This window comes from Rhineura floridana, chromosome 7, assembly GCF_030035675.1.
Source record: "Rhineura floridana isolate rRhiFlo1 chromosome 7, rRhiFlo1.hap2, whole genome shotgun sequence".
Taxonomy (NCBI): domain Eukaryota; kingdom Metazoa; phylum Chordata; class Lepidosauria; order Squamata; family Rhineuridae; genus Rhineura; species Rhineura floridana.
The window spans coordinates 122,765,313-122,783,654 of record NC_084486.1 but is presented as its reverse complement, the minus strand read 5'-3'; the positions used below and the strand labels follow the sequence as shown (position 1 = coordinate 122,783,654).

The following is an 18,342-nucleotide window of genomic DNA, read 5'->3' as shown; positions in this document are numbered from 1 at the left end:
TAAAGAAGACGACCAGAGATATGGTATTACAACAACACTTTAAAAATACCTTTAAAATTGATGGTAAGGAAATACTGGTGATGAAAGAAATTCCTATTAGACTTTTACGTAAGAGAAAAGAATATGCTTTCTTTACAGAAAAACTTAAGCAATGCAAAATTCAATTTAGATGGGATGTTCCAGAAGGAGTGATTTTTACATTCAGACAACAGAAATATAGATTGAATACTGTTCAAAAAGCAAGGGACTTCTTGAGAAAAGCTTCAAAAGACATGGAAGAAGATAAACTCAAAGATATGGATATAATTCCTGGGAAACAAAGTCAACAAGAACATGCAGAGGAGGGGAAGGAAGATGATGGATTAAAAGGAGCATCAGGCACATTTTAAAATACACGCTTAAAGATGGATTACAAATATCTAACTTGGAATATAAATGGAGCCAACACGGCGCAGAAGAGAAAGAAAGTGTTTCATTATTTGAAAAAAATAAAATTGGATATAATTTGTTTACAAGAAACTCATATTAAGAAGAAAGATTCCAAATATTTGATTTGTAAAAATTTGGGTGAAGAATTTATTTCGGCTGGACCAAAAAAAAAAATGGAGTTGTTCTTTACATTAACCCACAATTGCTTCCTAAATTGGTATTACTGGATGATAGTGGTAGATTTGTGGGGGTTGAAATTACTTTACAGGGTACAAACATTTTGATAGTGGGTATTTATGCCCCCAATGAAGATAAAACAAGGTTTTACACAGGACTTATGGAAAAATTGTCAGAGTTTTCATATGATCATTGGTGCGTCATGGGTGATTGGAATGGGGTAATCTCACCAAAAATTGATAGACTTTCTGAAAAAAATATTAAAGAGGCACAGGGTAAATTACCGAAGATTTGCTTTGAACTGATGGAACATTTAGAATTGGTGGATACCTGGAGATATATAAATGATAACGCAAAGGAATTTACTTATTTTTCAGAAAGACATAAAACATTCTCGAGGATTGATATGATTTGGATGTCTAAAATTCTAGCGAAGGATATTTTTAAAATGGATATACTGCCAAAAACTTTTTCGGACCACAATCCTGTGATATTAACTTTAAAAAAAAAATCTTGGATTTAGATGGAGACTAAATGAATCTTTATTACAGAATGACAAAGTAGTACAAGAATGTAAGAAGAAATTAAAAGAGTTTTTTGAACATAATTTACATAAAGGAACAAATGAAAATATCGTTTGGGATACAAGTAAGGCATTTATGAGGGGATATTTTATTAAATGTAACTCTGAATTAAAAAAAAAGAAACAACAGAAAATGCAATTAATTTTGGAAGAAATAAAACAAAAAGAGGAAGAATTGAAAAAGAATCCAACTAAAGTTTCTATTGTAAATCAAATTAAAATGTTACAGAAGCAAGTATCAATGCTGACAGTTAGAGAAATTGAAAGGAAACTAAATTTTGCTAAACAAAGGACTTTTGAATTTGCAAATAAACCAGGGAAATGGTTAGCATATAAATTAAGAAAAGAACGTCAAAAAATATTATTTTAAAGATACAAGAAGGAGATGAGACGCTGACAGATAATGTAAAAATCAAAAAGATTTTTCATCAATATTATTCAACATTGTACAAGTGTCAGGAAATTCCATCTGAAAAAATAGAAGAGTATATATCTAAACAGAATTTGCCTAAAATTACAGACTTTCAGAGACAAGCTATTAATGGCCCTATCACGTCAAGAGAGATATCTGAAGCTATAAACAAAATTAAATTAGGAAAGGCGCCAGGACCAGATGGGTTATCTGCAATGTATTATAAATGTTTGGAGGAAGAACTCTTGCTACCTTTACAGTCTACAATGAATTTTATTCTGCAAGAGGGAAAGATACCGGATAGTTGGAAAAATGCTAACATAACATTAATACCTAAAGAGGAGCAAGATTTAACTAAAACAAAAAATTATCGGCCAATATCTCTATTGAATAATGACTATAAATTTTTTACAATGATCTCGGCAGAAAGATTGAAAATAATATTGCAACAATTTATCCAGGAAGATCAATCAGGGTTTTTACCTAAAAGACAATTACGTGACAACGTCAGGAATGTCTTGAATGTGTTGGAATATTTAGAACAACGAAATGATAAACAAGCAGCTTTGGTTTTTTTAGATGCTGAAAAAGCATTTGATAATTTGAATTGGAAATTTATGTTTCAGGTTTTGGAGCAAATGGATTTTGGAGACAATTTTATAAAATGGATTAGATCGATTTATACATCTCAGAAGGCTCAGATAATTGTTAACGGAGATTTAACGGATTCATGTGAAATACAAAAGGGTACAAGACAGGGATGTCCATTATCTCCCCTTTTATTTATTCTGGTCTTAGAAGTGCTGCTTAGAGATATAAGGCAAGATAAAAGGATTTTGGGATTAAAGATAAAAAAGAAGAATATAAATTGAGAGCATTTGCTGATGATTTGATAATTGTACTAGAAAACCCTTTGGAAGGAATTAATGTTTTGATGGACAAATTAAAAGAATTTGGACCGTTAGCAGGATTTAAGATCAACAATCAAAAAACAAAGATGTTGGTGAAAAATTTAACTTTAGGGGAACAGAAAGAGTTAATGGACAAGACAGATTTTACAATAGAGAAAAAGTTGAAATATTTAGGTATCATTATGACAAATAAAAATTCAAAGTTGTTTCATAATAATTATGAAAAATTATGGACAGAGATTAAGAAAGATTTGCTAAGATGGGATAAACTACAATTGTCATTAATGGGTAGAATATCTGTGATAAAAATGAATGTATTACCGAGAATGATGTTTTTGTTTCAAACAATACCTGTAATATCCTCTGATTTACCTTTTAAACAATGGCAAAAAGATATCTCTAAATTTGTATGGCAAGGAAAAAAACCAAGAGTTAAATTTAAACTACTACAAGATGCCAAAGAAAGAGGAGGACTGGGATTACCAAATCTGAGACTTTATTTTGCTGCCTGCTGTCTAGTCTGGATAAAGGAATGGATCTTATTGAGGAATAAAAGACTATTGGGAGGGCCATAATTTGAAGTGGGGATGGCATGGATATCTATGGTATGACAAAGTAAAAGTAAATGTAGACTTTAACAATCATTTTATAAGACGTCCTCTGTTGAAAATATGGAATAGATATAAATCAAGGTTTTATTCGAAAATACCATTATGTGTCTCAAGTCAAGAAGCGTTTTACAGAAGAGAAATGGCTGGAAAAGAGAAATGGTTAACTTATCAAGAACTATTAGAAAATGTACATGGAGAATATATAATGAAAGAGAGAGAACAACTGACAAAGGAAGGATATAGTTTTCAATGGTTTGCCTATTTACAATTGTCAGAAAGATATAAAATGGACAAGAAAATGTATGGGTTTGAAATAAGTAAATCTGATTTTGAAATAGGATTGTGTACAAATGATGAAAATATAATTGCGAAAATGTATAAACTCTTACTGAAAATGGATATGGAGGAAGAACAAGTAAAAGAGTGTATGGTAAAGTGGGCAAAAAATTTTGGTTATAACATACAAATGGATCAATGGGAAAATATGTGGAAAAAAGGCTTGAGATTTACACTATGCTATAATCTTAAAGAAAATTTCTATAAAATGATGTACCGTTGGTACATGACTCCAGAAAAGTTGTCAAAAATGTATAGTAATGTTTCTAATGTTTGTTGGAAATGTAAACAACAAGAAGGATCATTTTATCATATGTGGTGGCTGTGTAAAAAGGCAAAATCATTTTGGGCACAGATAGGTAGGAAGATGCAAAAAATTCTAAAGATAAATATTCAGTCAAAACCAGAATTTTTTTTATTGGGTTTTATGGATAAACAAATAGAAAAGAAATATGGAAGAATAATATTATATATGATTACGGCAGCAAGATTATTATATGCACAAAAGTGGAAAATGGAATCAACACCAACAACGGAAGAATGGCTATTGAAATTAATGGACTTAGTAGAAATGGATAAATTGACATGTCTACTTAGAGAAAAATCGACAGATACATTTCTTAAGGAATGGAAGCCTCTCTTAGACTTTTTGTTGAAAGATCAAAATAAAATGATGATATTGGGATTTGACGATTAACTAAGACAGCCTATGGAGAAAAGTGATCCTGTATCTATACATTAAGGGACAGGTTTGATGTATAATATACTTATAGCTGATCTGCGACAAATCGGAAGTCAACTATTTTATTTTTATTTTTTTGTTGTATTGTTATGTTTTTTGACTTTGTTTTGTTTGTCTTTTGAAAAATTTGAATAAAAATTATTTAAAAAAAACAGATAAAAAACATAACAGCTTCTACATGCTTGGGTAGAAGCATCTTGCCTAAACAAAGATGTTTTTAGCAGGTGCCAAAAAGAGTACAATGAAGATGCTTGCCTAATGTCAATAGGTAGGGAGTTCCAAAGCATAGGTGTTGCCTTGCTAAAGTATCAATTTCTTACAAGACCAGAACAAGTCTATGTGGCATCTGTAACATGGAAAGCATACCTTGAACTTGGCCTGGTAGCAAATCAACAACCAGTGTAGATTTCAGAGCAGAGGTATTGTGCGCTGAAGGGGTATTACTCATGCCAGCAATTGTGTTGCAGCGTTCTGCACTCACTGCAGACCTCAGGTCAGGTTGTGCTGCATGGGGATTTCTGTGACCTTGGCTGACTGGCTGCCAGGATTCTTTTAGTTTGGGTTTTTGATGAGGACCTCTGACAGGTTGTGGGATGCTGAGTTTTCTCCCTTACTCATAGGAATCTTATTGTGGTTGGTATGGTATTGCATTTAAGAAATCATCACTGTTTTTTGTTTTTCTATTTGCATTTCATTTATCTTTAACCTCACTTCCTTACATTCATAGAAACAACAACAGTGGTTCCATGCCTTTAGCTCAACCCCTTTAACCCCACTGATGATATACTTTGTTGGTTGCATGACGGTTTGTTTCTTGCCCAATAATGGTAAAAGAGAATTCACATACTGGGAAGTGTGGCTGCAACTGCAGTTGTTCCCATGCTACTGTCTGTGAAGGTAGACCAAACCATGCGTATTTTCTTTCTGTCAATTATTACTCATTGGAATTGGGTTGGCTGTCAAAGTGAGTTTATAGCAGCTCACAGGGTAGGCAGCAAAGGGTAGAGAATATTCGTACTGATTTCTCAAACCTCTTTCTGCAGTGCAGCGTCAAGACTGTAAAGAAGTTTGGAGCAGCCATGTTAAAAAGCAGGGGCAGGGTATTCCAGGCAGGAGGTTGCCAACCTTGCTTTGATATGGATATCTGCAGAGGATCCCTAGTCAAGCCTTACCAACAGCACTCAGAAGTGAGTCCTATTGAGTTCTATGGGGCTTTGTCCCTTAGTAAGTGTGTTTAGAATTGCAGCCTTCAGTGGTATTCATCTTTACTCCTGAGTGCTCCCATCTAATATCTCGACAACACTAGGTTCCCTTCTTCCTACAATGGACTTCTGGTGACTGACCTGGTCTGAGGGCACTTAAACCCTTCTTGTCAGAAGCAAATAGACTAGATTAAATGTTCCCTATCCAGGCTCCCTAAGCTGGTGAGAAGGAATGATCCCATCACTTCAGCTGGACCTGGGAACACCTTCTTTTAGCTAAGATTTCTATCTTAATTTCCAAGCAGAGAATTTTTTTGTTTGAATGGGATGCTCCAAGCAATTCTGATTGATGCTTAATGCATCATTCTTAATGATATCACTAAGGCCCACCTCATGACATCACTAGTGTGAACCCTGTGACATCACTAGGGCCCACCGCTGAAATCTCAGGGTTTGGGATGCTTCTGACCTGGCAACCCTACCAAACATAAAGGGGAAAACTCCCTTACAACTACAAACCAATCAGATCACATGCTACCTCAGCAAAGATCATGCCACTCTGCTTGCTTACTAAGCAATACCTCCACTTTCTCTGTTGGTTGGCTGACTTATTGATAATAGAATTAACCCTTAAGTTACAAATAGAATGATCCCTGCTGTTGCACTTCCAATATACTATTGCTCACATTTGTCACATGTATTTCATTTTCAGGATAAATCAGACAAAGTGCATTTATATGTGTGCATTGTACTGTTCTGATGCTGTTTTTCTCAGGGATGGCCCAAGACATTTTGTTGCCTGTGCAGCAAATGCCCCCCACAAAATCAAGGTGCATTACACCCAAGATCAGCCAAGTTCTTTTGACATCTAAGTTCAAGGTTCTAGTTTTGGTGTACAAAGCCCTATACAACTTGGGACCAGGCTACCTGAAATACCATCTTATCCCTTATATACCCAGTCAATCACTGCACTCTGTAGGTGAGGGCCTCCTGCAGATACCATCTCATCAAGAGGTCCATTCCACACAACATAGGAAACGAACCTTTAGTGTAGTGGCCCCTACCCTTTGGAATTCCCTCCCCTTAAATATTAGACAAGCGCCATCTCTGTTACCTTTTCGGCGCCTACTGAAGACCTTCTTCTTTCAACAAGCCTTCTAAGTTGAGACCTTATCCCAGTCTGCATCTGTTTTGGAATTGCTTTTTAATATGTTTTTAAACTTTTTCTTTTTTTAACAGATGTTGTTAAAGCTTTTTAAAAAATATTTTTAAATTTGTTTTGTTTTAATATATTTTCAAGTCCGTTTTAATGGTTTTTAGTTCTTTTGTTTGCTGCCCTGGGCTCCTACTGGGAGGAAGGGGAGGATATAAATCAAATAATAAATAAATAAATAAAATCTGAGGCAGAAAATCCCACAAGCATCTCTACCCCTCTCTTGCAGCAAAAATGCAGCATTATTAAAAATTTAAATAACTAACAATTTGCTGCTGTTTCATGACACCCAAAATGAGTTGCCTCTGTCCGTCTAATAGTAGGGCTGGTCGTGAGTTGTTTTTTAATGACTGAAGGTTTTTGTTTTTTTGTTTTAATCAAAGCCTATTCAACTTTGAATAATTTTGCCTTTGGTTCAAAGGCTGGTTTTGGTGCTTAAGCTGTAATTTTAGCCAGCAAACATTGCACTGCATTCCTGTGAATAGAGGAAGAGAGAAAATTCCCTTTCATTTAGGCCAATGTGGAGAGACAGAGGTGGCCCCACTTTATTTTAAGCAAGATGGTCTTTTTGATGTGATCTCACTGCAGGGAGTGATCTGAGCTCATGCCCACAGGTCAGGCAGATATTTTTAATGTCTTAACATTAAATAAAATGCTTTGCCATTATGGGAAAGGCTGGGTATTATTTCTGCCCTACTGCTGAGCATTACACAGGATATAACTATTTTAGCTGAGTTTGCAGGAAGCAGTTTGAAGGAACAGAATTCTTCTTATATTTTTATTATGTCTTCTTATTATATGTTGGATAATGGAATGGACCAAGGAATTTTATTTTATTTTATTATTTATTTATTATTTGATTTATATCCTGCCCTTCGTCCCAGCAGGAGCCCAAATGTGAGCAGAATTACAATTTTATCCATTTATTTCATTAAAATCTTTCTAGGCTGCCTTTTTAGAGCAAAGTCCTGTCAAATTGGCTTACATAAAGAAAAGAAAAGATTTCAATAAACTGCGATTGTGTTAAAATAGCAGTTAAAACATTTCAAAAACTAGCACCACGCTCACGTAAAATTAATTCAGAGAGCTAAAAAGAACAATTTAAAACCAGCAGCAATATAAGCAGCAGCGGTGTAGTCCTCTGGGGTATCAGGGGGTCTTAGACCCCTTACTTTTTGGGGAGCAGGGTCCCTATGTCTCCAGCATCCTATGAGCCAATCAGCATGAAAAGGGAGTGTGTTAGTCACTGAGAAGAGTACCCTAACATTCTTCCTTCTCCTTTCCTGCTGATTGGAGCTAATCAGTGTGAAAAGAGGTGAGGTAGCAAGTGAGAAGACTCTTCTCAGTAGCTAACACTCTCACCTTTCATGCTCATTGACTTATAGGGATGTCTAGTGTTGTAGGAGAAGGCATTAACAAGGATCTCATTCTCAATCCAGTAGGAAAAAAGGGGGGCATGGCTGTGACTATCATGAAGGCACCCTGCACTTCTGTATTTGCCACTATACTACTGATAAGCAGTTAAAAAGTTCAGCCTGGCAATTAAATTAAAAGCAATTTGAAATAAATGGGTTTTCAAGGTCCACTAAAAAGCCAGCACGGATGAGCCAAACATATGGCTCTTGGGAGTAGGGTTGCCAGGTTCAATCCCTGAGACTGATCCTGTGTCTTTAGGAGAAGAGAAAGTCAGCCAAGTGCAGGTGTACTTGCAACCCTGTAATGGGAAAAACCACAAGGTGGAATTTTCCTTCCCCCTGCACAACTTTTAAAGATACAAAAGATCTCTTGGTTGCCAGGCCCAGCCTCCAAGAGGTCTTCTGTATCTTTAAAAGTTGTGCAGGGGGAAGGGGGAATTCCACCTTGTGGTTTTTCCCATTACAGCGTTGCAAGAATACCTGCACTTGGTGACTTTCTTTTCTCCTAAAGATACAGGATCAGTCTCAGGGATTGAACCTGGCAACCCTACTTGGGAGGGAGTTCCACAGATAAGCAAGGCCTGGGTAGGTTCAAATGGAGTTATGCAGTCCTTTAATAATGTACCATTATTAATCTACTCTTATTTTTTTTATTTTGAGCACACCATCAATGAACATGGTGTCATATAGAATTTTATTAGCATCACAGAAGGTCCCTGCTCTGTAGAAGCTTATGGTTGAAAATAGAAGATGAGGTTAGTTGGGGAGAAGAGTTTATAATTCCTAAGACATCATGCTGTATAACAGAACTTAATTAGTAAAATAAAATGTTTGCAAATTATTGTTTGCCAGTTTTGCTGCAACACCCACCAAGGCTCATGGTTAGTTGCCCCCAATGCCCCCTAAAAAGGGCATTTGAAGGGGGCAATTGCGGGGCATAACAGCAGTTTAATAATCTGCCCTCTTGTCTGCCAATCCTCCCTATAAGTGTTCTCATTATCTTGGCAAATGCTAGACATGATCTAGCACAGGGGTTGTGGGGAACCTGTGGCTCCCCAAATGTTGTTAGACTCCATCTCCCATCAACTCTATATACTATGACCAATGGCCAGAGATAATCTAACAACATCTGGAGGGACGCAGGTTCCCCAACCATGATATAGCAAGTGTTATGAAGACACATGCGGCTCCAATCTCAGGTTTTAAAATTGAAGACTTTTCTCTTCTTTCCTTCAAAGAAAGCACATTTCACCAACCTATATATATTTCACAGTTTCCTTGATGGTACAAAACCATGCAATACTTTTTTTAAAATCAAAAAAGGAAAGAAAAAGTTTTCAGCATAATGATTAAAAATAAACTTACTTTCCGCCCCAGTAGAGTTTTGTTGTAATGACCAGACTTGACCTCCTAAACAAACAGAACACATTACAGTTGCAATATGGTTTCAAAACACATCATTTTTAGTAACTGCACCCTTCCTAATATGGCTATTCCTGAAATTCATCCATAAAGACGACAAAAAACAACAACCTTTACATTTTTAAAGAAGGGCTGTAGGTCAGTGGTAGAGCATCTGTCTTGCATGCACAAGGTCCCGAGTTCAATCCCTGGCACCTCCAAGTAGGGCTGGTAGAGAACCCTGCCTGAAACCCTGGAAAACTGCCGCCAGTCAGTGTAGACAGTACTGAGCTACATGGACCACTGGTCTGATTCAGTATAAAGCAGTTTCCTATGTTCCTAAATCTGTGCATCTATAGTACAAGCTCTGAAGAGAACCTGGCACAATTGGCACTGTGGCCCTCACACACTAAGCTGGAGTTCAGTGACTCTCAAATTAAATTTGTTCTACAAAAAGGCAACCATGGGGTGGGGGTGGATTTGGATCGGGTCCATAATATGGGGTGGGCATGCCACACTTTCTCCCCATGCTGCAGCCCCAATGCAAATTGCCCCGTGATGCTGCTGTTTGCAGTTGAATGTTCCCATATATTTTCCCTTTCATAGCAGCTTGGGAGATGAAATTAAAGTTGGGATTTGGGGTATAAGTACCATTCACATTGGCTGGAAATATCTAAGCATATATATGCAGTCCTTAGCTCCCACCAGTTTGAGGGGAGCTTGGGGGATGTGGAACACTTTTAAGTTCCTTTTATGTAAGTGACAGAGAGTTAATCATATGCTTAGATGCTATATATCAGCAGAACAGCCACTGATAGCTGGGTCACCCTTGGGGAAAGCCTGAACGAACTGAGGAGGTTTAAGCACCATTAGGACTGCCACCAGGCATTGGGGCAAATGCCCAGGACCCTTGATTTGCCTTTGTGCTACTAACCTCTAGGCCTGCTTCTTCCACATAACATCAGCCAAGAGCAAATTGGATGAGGTTAAACAGCCATTAAAGCCTTCAGTCTGGACATCAAAAGAATCTCAACACTAGCCTGGCACCGACCTAGATTTGAGATCAGTTTTGCAAGGCCTTTAGAAAGCAAAGGCCAAAGATTCAGAGTAGCTCTGCGAGTCTGAATTTAGTACTCCCAGTTCTACCATTAATGTGAAGTGCACACCAAGAATTGGATGCGTAAATCTTTACATTACCTCCAACCTTTCTTTTTTATTATGTTTCCCAAAATCACCTCGGCCCTGTGGGGACAATAAAAACAACAACTCACCACTGAGAATAAATGTTTTTGAACATAAAAGCAAGACATCACATTTGTTTATCATTGGAGACTAACTGTTACAGGTATTTATTTCATTCATTTCTTCACTCATTCACAATATCAATGTTTTAGTTATTCACACAATTTCATAGCAAGATAGCGTTGAAGTTGCTTTGACAGCATCACCTGCTCCCACCCCACTGTGTGCATAAGCACTCTTATGCTTAGAGTATCACCAGCAATTCCCAGTTTCTTGATATACTTCTTCTAAATCAGGGATGGGGAGCCTGTGGCCCTCCAGATGTTGTTGGATGACAACACCCATTATCCCTAACCATTGATTATGTTAGCTGGAGCTGATGGGAATTGAAGTCCAGTAATATGTGGAAGGCCACAGGTTCTCCATCCCTGCCCTAAATGGACAAACTAAAATGTGTCCTCCATGCTCAGCTTATGCTTTTTCTGTATCATCTTTATAAATCAATGGGTTGTATCCAGTGTTAATTCTACTCAGAGCAGACCCATTTCAATTAATGCACATGAATAACTTCGGTCCATTAATTCCAATGGGTCTACTCTGAGTAGAAAGTTGGATACAGCCCAATGACTTGTAATTTAATAATTAATTGTGTCTCAGGATGAGAGGCAATATAAATATCATTTGTTAAATCAGCCTTCCCCAACCTGCTACCTTCCAGATGTTTTGGATTGCAGTATCCATCCATTGGCCATGCTAGTGAGATGATGAGATTTGTGGTCCAAAATATCTGGAGATATTCCCAGGTTGGAAAAGGCTTTGTTAAGTGAATTGTTTACCAGTGGCTCCCCCCCCCTTATTGTGCCATTTCCTCCCTGCCTATAAATAATTTGAGTTCATTTGAACAGTGCCATTCCAATTTAGTTTAAGATCAGGGCTGTAGAGTATGAATTTTTTTTTTGCTGCACCCAAGCTGCCCTGTTGAAATCATGCCCATTACAGCTCTTGCTTTCAGAAAACAGTCACAGTACAAAGAGATGATTTATGTGCATGCCAATAATTGGATTCCCCACCTCCATGTTCTCTCTAATCTAGTAGCCTTTCTAACCTTCTCAAAATTGTTTGGGCTAGCTATAGTTACTCAGTAGTGAAGAACAGCTGTTTTACACCTTCTCAGGCACCCTCCTTTTCTATCATATTTTGATACATCCTACTGATGAACTCTGGCACTGAAAGAAAGATTTTGGACAAAAACCTAGCTATCCCTGACTCAGATTAAGCATCACACAATCCCTGCTGCAGAGAGGGTCCAGACAGGGTGCAGAGGGTGCACAGTTGCAGAGAGGGTGGCTGGCCAGTTATGCATCACCAAAAAAAGAGGAAACCCATCACTAAAAAGGAAAACACAAGAGGGCACAGATCTGCATAAATGTATATGTAGAATGCATTTAAACAGAAATACAATAAATCTCACAGTAGTGGAGAAGACGGTGACTGGGTGACCTATGGGCCTGCTCAGTCTGCTGTCCAGGTGCTAACTGTTGATGGACAATTTCACAGCCCCTCCTGCTCTCCCTTCTTAGGGTTATTCATCTTTAAACTTGGTTTGGAGTAGACAGCCCTTCAAACAGAGGACTGTCCTCTGACAGCCATTCAAATAGAGTGCTGCCCTGTGTAATGTAGGACAAATGGCAACAGTGGCTGCAGAAAGAAGATCGATGAAGATCCATGGATTCGAAGAGAAGGCCACATTAAAAGCAGAAAGATTCTCTAGGCCTGGCAAAAAAGAAAAAAGTGTCTCTCTTTCTGTGCAAGGGGGAGATGGATGGGAGAGGGGCGTGCAGACAAAGAGAGTGCCCAGAGGCCCCTGAGCTATTGCAGGGAAGTCTAACACACAGTTTCATTTTGTGTAGCATGCCAGCCAGGGCAGAAGGAGGACCCGAGTTTCTCATTCGATGCTTTTGGCTTGGCTGGTGTTGCTTCAGTCTGATCCCTGAGCTTCAGGCCCAGGAAATGGTCCAGCTGTTCTAACCTCTGCTGACAGGCCCTGAATCGGACATTCTAAGGGATGACTTTTTGGAGATATTTTGTGAGCCACTTTTGCTCATGAGGTTCTACTGTAGTATGAGCAGGATTTTGGGGGTACAGTGCTGCTGTGAACCCAGATAAAGGAGCGTGAATCTCCACCCCCCATTCCTGAATGTATTGGCTACAAAACAAATCCTAGCTGCACAACATTTTCCTGGCAGAAGGATGCCCAGAAGTACCCTAAAGGTTGCTGAGGTATGAAAGAGATAGTAACAAATTCAATAACTTGCAATGAGTCTGGGGACATAGAGCCACAGAGGATTAATCAGGTGTAGAAAAGAAGGATTTTGTACAATGCTCTAAGGATTCCTTCACCTATAAACTATTGCTCTTATAAGGATTGTCAGATGACATTGTTCCAATCTAAATTGGGCTTGGCTGGGATGATTTATTTTTGTTTTGTGAGGTTGGCCTTGATGTCTAAAACCCATGATAGTTGAGGATGGAACTTAGGGATGCTTGAAGAATGAGCTCTTTGCAAATTCTGATATGAACAGACCTCATCTGTATTTCCCTGACTATGTGGATCAGGACTCTGTTATCTGTTATCCTTTGGATTTTGTACTTCTCAGAATTTTGCAATGCAGTTTTCAGCTAAAAAATGAACCAAAATAAATATAAAATCCATACTTTATGATACAAGTCATTTAGAAATGCATACTTTAAGAGAAAATATTTGGAGATGGGTATTTTGTGAGGAAAAAGTTCAAAAACATTTAAATATTTGCCTGCAGATTTTTTTTAAAAAAATCAGATAAATGCAGAAACAAGTCTGAATGGACTTCTGAATGAACACATGCAAAACTGACACAGACTGGAAATAGACTGATCTGTCCATTTCTAATGGCACTACACAGGGCTGGCACTGAAACTTGGAGGGATTTTTGGGAGGAAGGACAGGCTATAAATTCAACAAATAGTAATAATAATGAAATAGTAAGCCCACCACCAGATTTCTGCAAATATACTTGCCAAATGATTGCCACACTTGTCATATGGATATCCTGCCATATGATTGCCACACTTGTCACCTATGGCAGAAAGCTGGCTTTGTTTGTGCCAATCCATGCACACTGTTACTCATGCATATGTTTCCTAACGGTTCATGTTCTCCCCAGGCGCTTTTTAGCAGACCAGCAAGTTTGTTCTTTTAAGTGGACCTAGTACAGTGAGCACAGATACTTACTTGCCAGCTGCGTACACCTCTGCCGTGTCAAATAGATTTACTCCACTCTCATATGCAATAGTCATGAGCTGTTCAGCAACCTTTGGGAAACAGAGACATGACATTAGTCCTAGGGAATATGAAAGGTCTCCTGTCACCATCTAATATGCTTTGCTGCATGGTATCAGAAATTACTTGTAATAAAAAAATGTTTGCACAGAGAATGATCAAGGAACTTAAGTGAAGCTCAATTTTTTAAACCATGGAGAATGGACAAGGAAGTTGGAAGTGCAGGAAAGAGGCCTGCTGTTACTACTACCACTTCCCTTTTAATCATTGGTGGCTGTTGCCCATTGGGATAGAGGGATGGAATGCAGAGAGGCCAACAGCAGGCGGACCAGAGCCAATGGCAGGCAGAGCCAAGAATGCCATTGTCCTCCCTGCTGGATTCTACAAGGACAACACTGAGACTATGGAGGAGGGAGTTGGTTGGCAGTACTACCCTCTGGACTGGTTGTATGCAGGCAGACTGAGGTTGATGGGGCACTGCCCCATTTGCCCTAATGGGCTAGCTTCCACTGCATTTAATTTGCCACCAAGAGTACTCTAAGAAGGAAAGGAGAGAACTGAAGCAACAGCGCTGAAGTCCAATTTGTGTAATGACCATATTATACAGCCACGAGAGTGGGTGTATACTATAGCCAGCATGGATTGTTTCACATTCCGCAATGTTAAATTGAAAATACCCCCTATGCCATTCTGATCCTTCCCATAAGCTCATTTCAAAACAAACTCTTACAAAACATATAGTCCTGAACTCAGAAACGCTTGCTTAACAACCCTCTACATTTTCATGGTGATACACAAAATAGTCAGAGAGAATCGAGAATACAAAGTGTAAAAACAGAGAGAAAAAAACAGATCCCTGTTGGACTTTTTTCCGTCATAGTTCTCATAATTTGTTGAAAGTTATTAAAAATCAGCCATGATTACAGTACCTACAATCCTATTACTGACCTTGCCCCATACTCTGATCTTCATCTTCTGCAGTTTAAAAGTTTAAAAAATGCCTAGCTGATTTTAATTAATTTAAGAAATTTAACATTAAAGTGAATGATAAGCCCAGGCATGCTCAGCAAGAACCAACTGTCAATGTTCTAAAAGCCAGACTCACAGCTGTTTGGCTTGCCTAATCAAGGGGCCACACCCACACCAGACTTTGATTTAACACGAGACAGTCATAGCTTCCCCCAAAGAATCCTGGGAAGTGTAGTTTGTGAAGGATGATGAGAGGAGACTCTTATTCTGATGCTTTCCATAAGTTCACTTCAAAACAAAGCCTTACAAAACTTATAGCCCTGAATTCAGAAATGCTTGCTGAACAACCCTCTAAAAACAGTCTAAGAGAATTGAGAGTTCAAAGTGTAAAAAGCGAGAGAGAAAAACCAGACCTCTTTTGGACTTTTTTCTGTCAGAGTTCTCATAATCTGTTGAAATTAATTAAAAATCAGCCATGTTCACAGAGTACCTGTAATCCTATTACTGACCTTACTCCTTATTCTGACCTTCATCTTCTGCAGTTTAAAAGTTAAAAAACTACCTGGCTGATTTTTAATTAATTTAAGAAATTTAGCATTAGAGTCAATGATAAATCCGGGCATGCTCAGTAAGAACCAACTGTCAGTGTTCTAAAAGCCAGACTCACAGCTGCTGGGCTTGGCTAATCAAGAGGCCACACCCACACCAGACCTATATTTCACTTTAGACCAGCCTTTCCCAATCAGTGTGCCTCCAGGTGTTGTTGGACCACAATTCCCATCTTTCCTGATCATTGGCAATGCTGGCTGAGTCTGATGGGAGTTGTAGTCCAATAACATCTGGAGGCACACTGGTTGAGAAAGGCTGCTTTAGACAGTCATGGCTTCCCCCAAAGAATCCTGGGAAGTGTAGTTTTTGAAAGGGGCTGAGAGGAGAGCTCCAGTGGCCAGAGTGGTTTAACAGTCAGCTGCTCTGATTGAAGGTCTGTGAGGAGAACAGGGCGTCACCTAGCAACTTTCAGCACCCTTCACTAACTACACTTCCCAGGATTCTTTAGGAGAAGCCATGACTGTCTAAAGAGAAATAAAGGCCTGGTGTGGATGTGGCCAGGGACAGCTTTAGTTTAAATTTGGGTGGGAGACTACATGTGCCTGCTGTAGAACAAAAAGGTGGGAGAATGCTGAAAAACAATGATACTGTTCACAATGTTTTCCTTTTGGAAAGGAAAGGGGCTTTTCCTCTGCCCAATGCCCACCCACCCACCCAATCTCTTCCCCCCTCCCCTTCCTGCCCTCCTCCTCCCCCTCCCTCTCCTTGCCCTTCCCCTAGGTCAGTTTCACTTATCCTAAGCATGATTGCAGGGGAGTAAAGCCCGTTGAATTCAATAAGCATACAAATGATCAGTACATTCTCAGCAAACTTGCAGAGGATCCCATTTCTTATCTCCCAGATTAAAAAGCAGAGAAATTCAATAATAGGCAAAAAAACCCCTTGCGATTTAAGAATGTACCTATAGCCAACATATATTTCTATCAAATTTTAGAAAGCAGGGAAATTGGGCAGCTATAGTGAATGCACCAGGGGAGCAGGAGATATGACCTCCTCTCTGAGATATTGTACTGCCCTACAAATTTGTCACAATGCAAACACAATTTGGATTGGACTTTCGCAATTGAATCCACTTCCTGTGTAGCTTGGAAGAATTTGGTAATATGTGCCTCTGAGCATATGGTGAGTGGTGGCAACACACAGCAATTGCCCAAATAACAGAAACAAGACATGTGCTGTGCTGATCTTGTTTGAGCAGGGAGAAAGAAACTATATTAAGACAGTTGATATAGTTCAGATGGTCACTTTAAATGTTTGATTTACTTTGCAATTTTAGTGAAGTTTCTTATAGTAAATCATTTTCTTTTGCTTCTGTTTCTGTGAGTATGTGAAGTACAGCAACACTTCGAAAAACTCCAAAACAATTGTGGAATAATGGCACTGACTATTCTGCAGAATAGTTTCCAATGGACATGAGGAGTGTCTCAGTTTGCACAAGGTAAAACACTGGGAGGTGAAATATATTCTAGCAAACTTCTAGGTGTGCTCTAGGTTTTTAATAGACCATGCCCACCTTTCCTTAAGTGGAGTGGTTTAAGCATATCAGGTTGAAAAACATGCACCTTGGGCAGGCCAAGTTTGTTTTTTTCGAACAGCTAGATTCATTGCTTAAGTAGCAACATATTGTAATCAGTCTAATTTTACATCAAACTGCAGTGTCAGATTCAACTGTTAATCCCCGCAAAATAGAAATAGAACATACCCTCCAATTTGAAACACAAAAGGCTATCTTCACTGTCATATGACATTGACCAATAAAAAGGCTTTGAAGTTAATAAAAGTAAATCAGACACAGATTTCTAAGATGAATAATGAGAGAAATATAATTTTCTAGGTTAGATTCTCTGTAGTAACAGTAGTAACACAGGAAAGAAGCAAAGTAAGAAGAACACCAACAAACATATAAAAATGTAATTCTCCATCTTTGGAGATGGCAGGTGTTGCCACCACTCACCATATGCTCAGGGGCACATATTACCAAATTCTTCCAAGGTACACAGGAAGTGGATTGGACTGTGAAAGAGCAACCCAAATTGTGTTTACATTTTGACAAATTTGTAGGGTGGTACAATATCTCAGAGAGGAGGTCAGGTCTCCTGCTCCCCTGGTGCTTTCACTACAGCTGCCCAATTTCCCTGCTTTTTAAAGTTTGATAGAGATATCTGTTGGCTATACATATGTTCTTAAACCACAAAGGTTTTTTGCCTATTAGTGAATACATTTCTATAATAGGACAAGATAATACACAGAGGAGTGCATCTCTTCCAACCATGCAATTTGACATGCTAACACTATATGACACTGTGTCTTCATTGGCTCAGGGCTTTTTTCAATATAGATGACACAGACTGAAAGGGTGAAATGACACTGTATCGCAGAGAGGGGTAGCAGCCCTCTGTGGTGTCCTTTTCCTTTCCTCATAACATGGAGTTTCACTTACTCAGGAGAGGATGTAGTATGTCCTACCCTCCCCCCCCATAGCATGGAGAAGAGGCAGAGAAATGGAACTACTCATTTGGGGGGAGAAAAGGGATAATATGTGCATGCCATTTTCAGCAACAGCCTTGCCCAACCTGCTCCCCTACAGATGTTTTGAACTACAACTCCCATCCTCTGCATACAGCATGGCTAAATGCCAGGAATGTTGGCAGCTGTAATCCAAAATATCTGGATGCATCAGCCTGAGCAATGCTGCTCTACAAGAATAGTTTTAACCCTGACTATTCAGTAGTTCGTAAAAAAACACCACCCCTCCCCCCCAGCTCACAAGG

At 38.7% G+C, this 18,342-nt stretch overlaps 1 protein-coding gene across 3 annotated transcripts in view; it reads right to left on the bottom strand.

Annotated features, from left to right (window-relative positions):
* The window catches only part of KCNAB1 (potassium voltage-gated channel subfamily A regulatory beta subunit 1), a 276,563-nt gene that overhangs the window by 50,975 nt on the left and 207,246 nt on the right, over nt 1-18,342 (bottom strand). For all 3 annotated transcript variants that reach the window (XM_061634485.1, XM_061634484.1, XM_061634486.1), the window contains exons 4-6: nt 13,946-14,025; nt 10,630-10,674; nt 9,397-9,441 (exon numbers count right to left, since the gene is read on the bottom strand). In XM_061634485.1, the coding sequence (XP_061490469.1) occupies nt 9,397-9,441; nt 10,630-10,674; nt 13,946-14,025 (170 nt within the window). The remainder of the gene's footprint in view (nt 1-9,396; nt 9,442-10,629; nt 10,675-13,945; nt 14,026-18,342) is intronic.